The sequence below is a fragment of the Lepidochelys kempii genome, chromosome 2, assembly GCF_965140285.1.
Source record: "Lepidochelys kempii isolate rLepKem1 chromosome 2, rLepKem1.hap1, whole genome shotgun sequence".
Classification (NCBI taxonomy): Eukaryota; Metazoa; Chordata; order Testudines; family Cheloniidae; genus Lepidochelys; species Lepidochelys kempii.
Genome location: NC_136381.1, coordinates 208,444,923 through 208,458,346, shown reverse-complemented (window position 1 = coordinate 208,458,346; position 13,424 = coordinate 208,444,923). Strand labels below are relative to the sequence as shown.

Here is a 13,424-nt window from a genome sequence, read left to right as displayed (position 1 = left end):
AAACCCCTTCCTGCCATATCACCATGAGCACAATTTCATGTAATTTGTGTGTCACAGCTTAGCATGTTTGTATATTAAAAAATTATGGTAGTGTCTGCTTTTATGTCCAGTGCAATTGTGGGTCATCGTTTGCAGCTCTATGCAATTCAACTATCCCCTGCTGGTGAGTGAAGCAGAAGAATGTCAAGCTATACCATAAGGAGGTTCAGTATCCCCATATAAAACTGGAGATACAGAGCGTACATTAATGTATTACACATGCAGGATTCTGTCCTACTTCAGTCCTATTCTCAGCTTGTCATGTTATGACATTTATATATGATCAGATATATGTTTCACTGGAAATTATATAATATGACTGAATTAAGCAGGGGTGTCTTTTTAAAGAATATTTTTGGCATGAATATACTTTTTCTGACTCTTCAGGATGTAGACTTGAAAACTGGTCAGGAAGCTTTGGATTACTATTATCTGCATAAAGGAAGTGAACAATCAGAATCTCAAGACGGGGAGAAGATAAAGCAGGTGAATGATGAAGAAAATGGAAAAAAAGGCTAAAACTGAGGGGGAAGAGAGAGAAAATACAGGTTCTAACACTGAGGTAAGTGTAATGATACAAAAAAAACCCCCACATAACCCCTGGGTAAATGGTTTATCATTCGTTCTGTGAGTGCTATTAGGAAAATTAATAAAGAGGTAATGTCTGGATGATACTCTAAATAGGACATCCCCATTCTTCTTCTCAAAAGTTAGGCTCCCTTTACAAATATTGTTTCACCTTGAAACATTCTAATCCTTCCAAAATCAGTCATCTTAAAATTAGTTTTTATTCTATTCTATTTATTCTAGTTCTGAAGATAGCAGACCTTCTCTCTCCAAGCTTTCAAAGTTAGGCACATAAATATTTGAGACAAGGATGCTAAATTATGTTTTCACTTTACTATGTGGTTTATCAAGGTATAGATGGTGCTGTATGCCCACAGGATTCAATGTTTGAAGTAGGATTCGTCCCTAGAGGATTAAATTTTGGATGACTTGGTTGTCAATATCCAAGTATTGTTGTATATTGAAAAGGGGGGGGGAGTTACACTAAGGTTGCCACATTTTACAGTTACACTAAAGCACGGACTTAAAAAGTCAAGTGAGCACTTGTGGCCTACGTCTCCTTGCAATCTGCAATAAAGGGATTGCTTCTTTTCCAAGAGAGCTGAGAATTTAATTTCCAGTTATTTCGCCAGCAGCCCTGCCTGTCATTACCCAGTCTGTTTTCAACCTTTTACTGGACTTAGAGGCTTCAAATGTGTTCCCACTGTTTGTCAGGTGGGTGCAACTTTGTCAAGGAGGAAAGCACAAGTGCGCCATTTGTGGGGCAGGAGTGATGCTTTTAGTTATAGGATCATTCTGCCCCTCCTAACAGCATAGCATTTTCTCTTCCAGACGATGGCTCCATGCAGGGTTAACAGCTCCAGCACACTTCACCATATTGCACTGTTCCAAAGCAGCAGCAAGCTAAGGAGAGCACCTGTGCTCTTTTGTACTTCTAGCAGCCCCATCAGGGGCTTGAGGGACACCTTAAATTTTAATGGATTACAGTGTTCCACCTAAAACTTCAACCTAGACATGCCACTGACTGCTAGTGTGGCATCTGCGTGATGGTGGGGATGTGATAGAAAGTCAAGATTTGCTTAAGTTTTTATATTTCAGACCCTTGCTTAAAATTACAAACCATTGAATCTGTATTAGCTAACTTGCACTCATTTGTGTCTGATGATTAGAGCCCACTGGACTGAAACCAGAGTGAGAGGAGAGGGAGCTCTCCCTCTGTTTTTAGCAGAGAAGGGACTGTGCTCCCTTCCCCCACACCCCTTACTTTACTTCTTGTTTGTCTCTAAAGAATTGTGCTTTTCAAAAAGTGTTTTTGTTTCCTCCACTGCAGAGCAACAGAAATTCCATAGATTCCTCTCCCTTCTTGGGAGACTATTTGCTGCTGCTGACATCACAGACAGAAAATGCACTAGAGGTAAATGTGAAAACTCGCAGCTGTATTAGCAATGGATTATAACTGGCATAGTTGGATAACTGGGATAATCCATTTAATTAAAGAGTAAGCAGAGAGTATGTCACAAGTCAGTTCAGTAATTTATCTGAAAACTCTGTTGTAAAAAGCTACTCTGGTCATTACCTTTTAGCATAGTCATTACTTACCTGCTTCCTGAATCTGTAAAATTACATAACTTATTTGAAAACTGTTTAAAAATTCCAGTTCTTCCCAGTGCCCCTTGGTAATATTCAACAAGACAGTTTATCTATGTAAAACAGGATACTCATGACAGTATTTTCACAGTCTGTGTTTAGCAACCGTAGGCCTTTTAACTGCTAACAGTTTAAAAAAATAACAACAGATCTTGGAAAAAAAACTTCTGTTTCTTTTAAGGGCATAAATTGAAAACACCAGCTCTACCTCCCAGTCTACAGCAGGGCTAGTATGTGATAACTCCGTAGAAGAAACATGGCAAGACTTTTTTCGGTCACCTGAGTTACAGGTAAGCATAGCAGAGAACTTTATATATACACACACAACTGATTTGTACAAATGCTTCTGAGATTATTTGCTTAATGAGCTGCAGTCTGATAAGCCCACTTGTAAGAGAAAATATGTAGGATTTAACTGTGGGGACACCTTGCCATTCACTTCACAGTTGGTGAGGTGGAGAACATCTTTGACTCCAGCTAGATGATGGAGCCAAGCATCTGTCATTGGACTTTAAACAAATCCTTCCTACCATCCCCCTAAATAACCATAAGACAGAACTTCATAACCTAACATTTTCCTGTTCTGGTAGAGATGACCTGTTATATGCTTGTTAGTTTATTCATAATACTTTTTGTTTCAAATCCAGCTTCTGGCTCCAGACTTGGTTCTGTAACTGGACCAGTGGGTAGGTCTAATTTTGCTCTGTTATGTGTTTGTAAATCCCACTGTTTGCAAAGGGGGTTGTAGTTGCATAACTGAAAGCAGAAATAGGCCCTCAAAATATGCAAAATATTGGGACAGGCATAGCTTCAGCATGTAAACAGAAATCTGAATATCAGAGGACATAAATCTGAATATTAAAACCTCATTATTTGATAAAAGGGTCTCATCCCACTTCTCAGCTAATTTTTAATGTTTTAAAAATCCTATGTTACTAAAGGTGTTATCTTTATGTACTGTGATATATTCACAATGAAGCACTGTTCGTCAAATGAAGCTGTAAAGGAATCAGAGTTTATCTAAATTCTCAAACCTTACTTTACATTTCAAAGTATATTTTGTCTGACTTTCCTTAAATGTTACTAACATTTGGTAGGTAACAGAGATTAAAAGGGGGGAAATATTTTTTCAAATTTTTTTTTAATTTGTGCATTTGATAGTATTTTGCATGCAGTGAGAGTGCAGTGTGGTCTTTCCTGCTTGCCCAAGTCTTTTGCATAGCAAGTTGTTCCCCCCTCCCCCAAGAAAGAAAATGTGGCTTAAAATGACATTGGCCAGATCTTGTCTGGGGCTTAAAGCTACTTCATTTAAAAAAATAAATAAATAAATAAAGCCACCCACCAGCTTTCAGTTAGTCTTAAGACTATTTTTTTGAACATTGGACTTGATAAAAATCAGAGCAGCTACACTGAGTGCTAGAGCCTGAGTCAATAAACAGGACATTACAATGTTATAATTATTTTGTATTATTAGAAGTTACAAAATATAACCAAGGCCTGTCGACTCTGCAACAGTAAGGATCTAAATGCCATGACAAAGGTCTGTGGCTTCTTTGGCAATCTAGCACTTGGAAATTGGAGGTTATGCAGCAGCTTCATTTATATTGAAAGAAAATAATGAATTCAATATGATAATGAATAATACAATCTTGCCTCCCCCTATTTTGCATTAGCTGGAAATTCTAGAAGTTTTATATATAAATGTTGAAGGAGACCGTAACCTGGAGGTTTTGACAGCAGGAGAGTGGACTGTTTTAGTGGATGAGAAGGCAGGCAGTTTAAAGGTGTGTCTTTACTGTACAGTTAACCCACACGGTTACTCAGGTGTTACCGCTAACACCTTTACAATCCACACACTCAAATATCTGACCCAAGCGTGATGGTGCTTTTAAACTGGGCTAACTGTCCATCCTTCTGTATAGACTAAGTCCAAGCGATGCTTTCATTGAGGCTGGACCCCTGCCCATTTTGCAGGGAAGACCCAGGCTAAGCCACTAGAATGCTGGTCCTTCAGTGCCTTCTCACAACTCCCCCCTCTCCCCCACCCACCCCCAGCTGCCCAAAATGGGAGACATGTTCTCCCACCATTCACAGCTCAGCTTGTGAAAGTACAAAGAACTATGGGACATGCCCCCAGAAGTCCCAGCAACACACATGGGTGAGTGCAGCACCAGTCAGGACACAGTAATTTGACTAAAGCTTTGCAGCATGGCTGTTCTTGCCTGGGCTAGGCTCTATTAGGTACCGCTCACCTGAGTTCTCTCTGCAATGAGGACATATCCAGTCAACGTGCTTGTCCCTCACTCTCAGGGTATGTCTTCCAGAATGATCAGTAAAATAGCTAATGTTGACATCTTAAAACTAAACAGGACCATTTATCAAGCCATTACGCTGAATGGGGTAGTTCATAACTCACACAGCTTGTTTCAAGCTGTCGGCAGATTTAGGAAGACGGCACTGTAGTGGTTGGACTCTGCTCATGTTTTTAATCTCTTAAATTTTAGAGCACAATTCTGTGCTAAAGGATGCAGTCTGTGGGAAATTCTATAGTTGTAGACTAGATAGATCCTGTGTGCAAGTAGGACATAGTGCTTCCAGATCAGGTAATAGAAAAGTTTAGTGCTATTATGGATTCTAATAGTAGGGAGAATACTGAAAGAAAAAAAAGTGAGAGTGAGTGAGTGAAAAGTTGCTGATTCTGTATTTTTTTTCCCATTTCCTTTTAGGAAATTTCACTGGGAGCTACTCAACCTGTTGCTTGCAGTAGTAGTAGAGGCATGAATTCATTATCCTCTTACTACACTGTAAATTTGACCCAGGCTATTAGCCATGATGTCAGCCTCCATGAAGCTATGTTACTGAGATCAAACCACAGCACTAGGGTAAATCCAGAAATAAGGAGTATACAGAGACAGGATTCCTTTCTGCATTTAAATTCTAGCATCATAAACCCTGAATCATTACTTCATGGGACTAATTGGGGGTTACCACCATCTATTGACATTAGGAACCTAACAAACCAGAATCTTCTTTCAGACCTTGATGAGAACATATTTGAGGAGATAAATCTAATGGCATTACCATTGGAAGGTTTTGATCCTAGGGAAGTCTCTCAGCTTTTTGAAAAACCTGACTCAGATTCTGGACTTTCAAGCCAGAGCACAACCTCTTCAAGCAATTCTGATTTATCTTCTGTTTCAACCTGCAATGAAGGTGCTGTTGGCTACAGTAGCAATATAGAATATACTTCCCATGATGGCTTAGGAGCTGTAGGGGGTCATTACCCAGAGCATAGTAAACACTGCCAATATGGACTATCAAAGCGATTCAGACTATTGTGGGGAGTCCCCCCACTTCAACATATTCTTCATAACCACACTTATTTGGCAGCTGCCAAATGAATTAGCATCCACTTCTGAGCATCATTCTTCATCATCTAGGAAATCAAACAAAGTAAAGGGCAGTTGCCTCAATAGCACAGATAATCTTAGCCATGATGAATGCCATGTCAAAGCCCTGAGAATTCCATTTTCAGTAGATGAAATTGTGAGCATGCCTATTGATGCATTCAACAACATGTTATCAAAGTTCTATCTGACAGATACTGAAATATCACTTATTTATAAGTGACATAAGGCGAAAAGGAAAAAACAAGGCTGCTGCTCAGAACTGCCGCAAATGTAAACTAGATGTGATCCTGAACTTGGAAGAGGATGTGTGCAAGCTTCATGCCCAAAAAGAGAGCCTTAAGAAGCAGAAATTTCAGTGTAATAAATCAATTAGTCTTATGAAGCAAAAACTAAGTGTAACTACTTTATCATGTAGTTTTCAGTAGGTTAAGGGATGACCAGGGAAGACCTGTTAATCCAAGCCAGTATGCTCTTCATTGTGGTAGTAATGGCAGCATTTTGATAATACCTAAGAGACCAGTCACATCAGAACAGAAACAAGATAACCAAGAAGAACGGAAACAAAAATAAGTAATATTAGGATCACTACATTATTTAGAACTCATTCTGCTGACCGGTGGGGGAGAGGGAGATAGTAACAAACGCTGGAGGCCAAGAATGCTTATGAACATGTTAAAGAAAAAAAAGAGAGACCCAAACTAGTATTTTGAGACTTGTGCAGGTGGCCTGCATCTTTAATTATTGGGATAGTTTTTATATATAAATAAATTGTCAACACTTAGAAGCTACAGCAGTAAAAACCTGCTAGTTTGACTGAGCTGTTGAGATGTAATTAGAGTTACTGGAGGATGCCAGGCCACCAGCAGAAGTATAATTTCTACTTAGTGTGGATTTATTGCCTTTAAAATGAGTTTGCACACAGTATTTGCAAATAAATATTACATTGATATAATTGTATGGAAAAAGGGTTGTAGGGGGCAGACAGGTATATAAGTTTTGTCACAGTCGGAACTAGGAGAATTCTCCCTATTTGGTAGAGAAATTGAAGGATCAATGCAAAAAAAAAAAAAAAAGGGGGTGGGGGATCGGCACAAAATTGAGAGGAGTTGCAAATGGAGGGGAAAAAACGTATTTTCCTTCCTAAGTACATGACTCTTGGAAGGTAAAGCCTTATATTTTGATTTAGTCTGTTAGCACTGGCAGAGTTTTTTTTAAAAAAGCTGAAGGCTTAGATTTGCAAAGGTTTGGCTTAAATTTTGTGTAGTTTTATGTATTATTTATGTATTTCTCTTTTCTGTGGGTGTAAATTATACTTTTTGTACTAGTTTTCTGAAGAGGTCATGGAGGCTATTCAGACTTTTCCTCTCTCCCACAAAATATACACATACACATACACAAACACTTGTAGTCTCAAGCAAACTAGGATTGCTCGTTAATTTTATACTTATTTTGACATTTTTTCCACTAAGTACATATTGAAATTGTTGAAGCAGGTACAATCTGTTACCCTAGTCTTATGCCACTATTACACCATTCACTTTTCTATGTAAACATGAAAGAATGCAGTGGTGAATCAGACACTTCCTATGATTTGTATGTTTTCAAATATGTAATGTACTATCTACTGTCTTTTTAAAGTCTGGATAACTTGACTTTTCTCTTTTATCCTAAGGAAAATTACTTTTTTTTTTTTTTTTTTTTTTAAAGTTTTTACATTGTTCTAAATTAAATCTTTTGTAAACACCTTAAAAATTCTGTTTAAAAACAAATTAGAGGTCAGATTTGCCAAGAGTTTTCTCAAATGTTCCCAGGTAAAATCTATTTTACTTGCCTTATTTAATTTATTTATTTATACTTATATATACTATTTTACTTGCCTTATGATTGCATACAGTGAAGACATGCTAGCTTTAGTGGATTTATCTGTGCCATGAAATCTGCAAAGGTATTTACATCCTTATTCACAATAGATCACTTTCCCTTTCTTATACATATCCTAAAACAGGTCTGAAAAGGTATTTTAAGAAATAAGTATGTAGCGGCGAGATAAGAACTTACACCAAAAATGTTACCTTTTAAGTATTATAAGCATCCGATACAGAATGTAGTTATGTGAATATCTGGTATCCTAACACAAAAATTAGGACTTTGTTCATTAAAAAAAAAAAAAGGAATAGTATAAGCATTCCACAGCAGCAGTGTCCAGTAACTCAGAAAAGTGCTATACGAAAGTAGTAAGATGCTGTACGTACAAAGGAAATGCCAAGATGACTTCTATTTCAAAGAAAAATTGGATGAAGGTATGCCATTTATCATGGCACGAATCTACAGTGTTAAATTTGCTGCAGCTATGTTTACAGTAATTAGAGCAGCAGATGCAAGGCTATCAATTCATATTTTGTTAACCAAATACCTACTTTCCTCATAATGCAAAAAACTTACCCCTGAGAGAATAACAATCTGCTCCTATACAATACTCCATTCACACTGTATTTGTGCATTAAAAATTGCTATATATGTCCAAGTTTTTAGTGGACAACTGTCACACCTCCCAGAACAGTGGTTTTCAAGCTTTTTTCCTGGGGACCCAGTTGAAGAAAATTGTTGATGCCCCTGATCCAACGGAGCTGGGGATGAGGGGTTTGGGGGTGTGGGAGGGGCTCAGGGCTGCAGGGTTGGGCCAGGAATAAGGAGTTCAGGATGTGGTAGAGGGCTCTGGGCTGGGACAAGAGGTTGAGGACCAGGTCTCTGGGCTGGGGGTGCAGGCATTGGGATGAGGGGTTTGGGGTGCAGAAGGGTGCTCTGGGTTTGGGGGGGCTCAGGGCTGGGGCACAGACTTACCTCCAGTGGCTCCCGGTCAGCAGCACAGCTGGCGTGCAGAGGCAGGCTTCCCGCCTGTCCTGGCACCACGGACCGCACTGCGCCCCGGAAGTGGCCAGCAGCAGGTTTGGCTCCTAGGCAAGATCTAACATTAAGGACAGAACAGACCGCTTCCTCCTATACAAGTATTTTCGATTTCTCAAAAAGGTGACTTATTAGCCGAGTCCCATTCTGCATCTCTGAAGGAATTATTAAGATTTGATCTAGCCTTGAAGACAAAACTTTGGAGGGTTGAAGAAAGTTAGGAAGATTAAATCTTAATCTCTGCTAATCACTGGCATTGATCACAGCAATAGGAATTTAATTGGCACACCATACAATTTAAAAATAGCTGTATACAGACCCACAACTTTTACCCTTTTAGATCTTTAAAAGTCTGCCATTCTAGTCGAACCTGTATTAACATTTAAGAGGATATATGACTGAAGTCTCTCAAGGCTTTTTTATTTCATAACGCATATATGAAACTCTCTGGGCTTCAACCACTTTCACTGAGAACTACCTTTTCCCTAGTATAATTCAATAGAATACCATGAAAAAGGCTAATGTCAAGCTCAAAATAGAAACATTAGTAACCCTGTGACTATTACTTTGCTAGTTTCTCTTTTTAAAGAGTTATCAGTAGTACCTACAATACAGTAGTTTTTAAATCTGACTGGCCCTTTAAAAAACACTTATTACAAGTGAATTTAACTTGTAGACACACAGAAGAAAGGAATCTTAAAGGGAGAATGTAGTTGCTTGCCAAAATCAGACTTGCAGATATTTTATACCTAGGAGTTTCATGGAAAACGGTAAGGCCATCAGGTTCTAAAATGGCTTATTTGACCTGACCCAATACTGTTTAAGTACAAGTGCAAGCAAGCTTCTGTAAAAGTTTGCCCTTGCACCTCAAATCTAACTAACCTGCTTCTTCCTACCGCTTAAATCTTTAACCCCTTCTTGACCAGGTAGTGACATCTCTTGTGGTAGATAATTGATCTATTTGGTAGCTATGAGCTAATCTAGATTAGTATGGTTATTTGAAATCTGGTTTTACAAGTATACTACATAGTGATTATAGATTCCATGTCCTCACCTTTTCCATGGTTTCTAGCCTATTCTCTTAGAGCTCCTCTCCCTCTAGTGCCCATCTTTGAAGCCTCATTTGTTCACTTCTGCAACAAAGGAGTATTGAAGAGGTCATACAGATATTTTGAAATAAAGTGCTGACTACCTATACCACTTTTAGAAGAGGTTAATCTTAGCCTCTTTCTTAAATTTCAACTCCAGTAATTTCTTTTCCTACTTTGCCAAAGCAATGACTATTACTATAAACTGAACCTAAAGGCACAAAATGAAGGTAATGTTGAGCCAACATGTATCCTCTATGGGGAACAGCGTTTCAAATATCAGTGTGATAATTTTATAATGAAGTACATAACTGAGCTCCAATGCACCTTGGGATGGAAGTGCCTTTACTTGCAGACACTTTGCTTCACACTTTAAGAACAGTTTAAGGAGCACTTATTGCCTCACTGCATTCCCATCCAATATCTGCCTCTCCTGATCAGGTTGCCAGAATATTAGCCTAAGTAGAAACGTAGTGCACCTAAAAAGGAACAGATGTGAAATCTGAATTGTCACTAACATATTCCAATGTGCATATGCCATACGTAGCACAATAGACTTGAATTATGCAGCCAACTACCTACCCAAACTCACTATTTACAGGCAAAAATTCACCCGCACATGTTGGTCCCAGATTGGGGTTGCTGCTATTTCAACCCTTGGACTGGAACCACAGAACTTTCACCCTAGGGGCCTGTGGGATGCACACAAAAGCAGACCCAGGGGCTGAGCAGAATTCCCAGCTGACCTTCTCCAGCAGCCCAGACCAACCCCTCTTGTGCTGCTGCTCAACCAACCAGCTTATGTAGTGCAGAGGGTCCTGGGTCAGATCTCCAGATTGTAAATTTCATCCTTTAGAGCAGGGTAGTTGAGAATCTGAAGAATCCCACCCATCTCTTAGGAGATGCACAGAAAAGGAGGCTGGAAAGAGCGGGGCCAACTGGTCACAAATTCCTGCTTCTCTGCCTACACACCAGACTCTGCATCAATTGTAATTTTGATCACTGCTATGCCACACTCCTGCACAACTTAGGAGTTTGCATTACTTTGGATGGCTGGAGGCCAGCAATGGACCAAAGGAAAGCACTCATTCACCTCCACCTTGAAGAATGAAGGAGGAAAGCCTTACTCTTGACCATTTTAAGATTAAAATGCCTCCTGTTCTGTGGGGTAACCCAATCCCAAAATCTACAACCAGGTCCTCAGTTGTCTGCAGCATATTGGAAGTTCCTTGGCAGACACAGGTAATTTCAGAAATTGATGTTGTTTAAGTGAATGAACATGATCTTTCCTTATTCTTTATTGTACAGTTTTATGAAAGCAAAGTACTAGCAGTAATACTCACTTTTACTGAGACATAGCATGTATCTTGAATGGCAAAATAACTTTTTAAATGAAGATTTACTCTGCAAAAAAGTGGCTTCATAGTAGTTTGAAGGAAAAAAGGAAGACAGGTTATTTACAAACAGAGGAGCAATAACCACACATTGCAGGACTTATTGAGAATTACTAGAATTAGTATTATGTTGACTACAAACCACAACTTTCCACTAAATTCACCACTGAACACAAGAATCCTGTTTGTCCAGATTCTTAAGCATGTTCCTAAATAAATGAAGTATGCTACAGTGAGACACCTTAAAATCTATTAAAATGTTGCAGCTTTCCACAGCTTTAGCATGTTTCCCCATTTACGTCACCCCCATCGCCCCCCACCCCCTCTTTACAGGGAGGGAAGGTGGCATAGCCTCAGAGAAACACAGATTATGCTTTCACCTTTGCTAAATTCACACAATGGTGAAGTACTGCTATATATATATATATATATGTATATATATATATATATATTTTATTTCAAATAGAAAATAGGAGTCATACAAACACAAAAGGCACAAGAATTCCTCCCCAAATGTTTTTCTTCCAATTTGCATCTTAAGTCGCCAAGTGAGTTGGGATGTGAACACAGAATTGCTAAACGCAAAACAAATTTTTGTAAACCGGACCTGGCTCAAATCAGGTTACATGTCCAAGCAGGGAAGGAAGCCTCCTGAGTAATTAGAAAGCATACCAAAAGACTACAGGTCTGACCCTAGGTCAATCATGATTAGTGGCTGTCTCCTGTGCAGCCCTGCAATTAACTATGCAATTCAAGGTTTGCTACATTGTTTTATCAAAGAAATTTTATACTAAAGCCTCAAAACATTATTTTAAACTATTTTCAAGAATGCATAAAGACATAAGAATGTCTATTACTATAGAAAAGCTAAGCATAATAGCTTCCAACTTTGTTTTAAACTCAGTGCAGTGGACAGTCAAACAATACAAGGCTGAAATGCTTTAGCTTTCCAAGTAACTTCTAAGCTGGAATGTATTTCAACCTCTTATGTGTAATTCAGAAGATACACATTATACTCATGAGGGAATTCCATACACAGTATTTTAAAACTCTGCATAGTTTCTCACAAAATAAATGTGGAAGCTCCAACATGACAGTGGAGAGCACAGACCGCTGGCTGCACAGAGGTGGGAGATAACTCTGCAGCTCCACCATGGTGACTGAGGTGCAATGGCTGGCCCTGCCCCTCCACACCAAGTGCACCAAGATAGCAAGGGAAAGGGACAGTCTCTTGCATGCATGCCCAGCCCTGACCCAGGGGCAGGTCAAGCAGGCTTAGCCTGGCAGGATCCATGTGTGGAGGAATCCAGGGCTGGGGCAATCTGGGTGCAGGCAGCTCAGGAGAGGGATCTGGATGCACAAAGGCTCATTGGGGATTCCAGGTGCAGGGGGAATGGGACTCTGAGGGGGTCCAGGTGAAGATGGCTGGAGATCAGTAGAGGGGCTCAGCAGTGTGGTGTGGGTGATAGAGATTGGTGGAATGGGGGTCCAAGAACGGGCGGGCGGGGGGAAGGAGCGAGGTGGGCTGGTACAGGTGCAACTGGACACTGGATACAGAGGGTGAGGCTCAGCAGTGGGTGGGAGTCCTGGATGCACAAGGGTTGCACCTCCCCATATAGACTCCTCTCCCTGCAGCTGAGGAAGAATGGGGACAGAAACTGGGGAGGGAGAGTGGGGAGGAAGGGGGAGAGGTTGTGTGCGCAGAGCTTCATGCCACTGAGGGATGTTTCTGGGGGTGGGTCTGACCTGGCTCCAGCCCCTCACTGCAAGGGAAGAGAGAGTCCCATCCAACCCAGCCGGGACTAGCAGCTGAGCCCTGGGCAGGGTAAGAGCCACCAGCCCTGCAGTGATTTCTCTCTCCACCGAATGCTCTGGACACCTGAAACAATTTACCCTGGTTGCTGGGGAGGGGTCATGTGACAGTTCTTGCAGCTTCCTTTTGCTTCCCCATCAGAAAGTAATTTTTCCTGCAGGGAAGCAGAGAGATCTACAGGGGACATGAATTCTGTGTGCGCGCAGTGGAACAGAATTTCCCCAGGTGTAATATTATACACAGTAAGCAACAAACAAAAAAAGTCAACTTGGGTTTTGGTAGATCACAGTTTTGCATTACATCTTACATGCTAAATGCAAAGCTGTTTCTAAATAAGACCCTATTTAACAAGTTTTGACTCATCTGAATTGTCTTAAGCAATTAGTTTTCAAAGACAGAAGAGACTTTTTCATACAGTAGGATAAAAATTGTAGCCAAAAAGCTACTTATTTAGAAACAAATGAAGTTTGTCCAAAATCAAAGTAGCTTCTTGACTGCGTAATGCTGTTTCTCCCAGCACAGAACAAGTACACGCATGTGAATGATTACTCAGATATGCAAA

The 13,424-nt window shown here is 40.0% G+C and overlaps 1 protein-coding gene across 1 annotated transcript in view; it reads left to right on the top strand.

Moving 5' to 3' along the window:
• Nucleotides 1-6,355, top strand: part of NFE2L3 (NFE2 like bZIP transcription factor 3) — a 38,620-nt gene extending 32,265 nt beyond the window's left edge. Inside the window, 7 exon segments of the mRNA XM_073329665.2 lie at nt 427-525; nt 1,937-2,020; nt 3,927-4,037; nt 4,980-5,561; nt 5,563-5,874; nt 5,876-6,064; nt 6,066-6,355. Coding sequence (XP_073185766.2) covers nt 427-525; nt 1,937-2,020; nt 3,927-4,037; nt 4,980-5,561; nt 5,563-5,874; nt 5,876-6,064; nt 6,066-6,233 — 1,545 coding nt within the window. The 3' untranslated portion in view covers nt 6,234-6,355.
• The last annotated feature ends 7,069 nt before the right edge of the window (nt 6,356-13,424 follow it).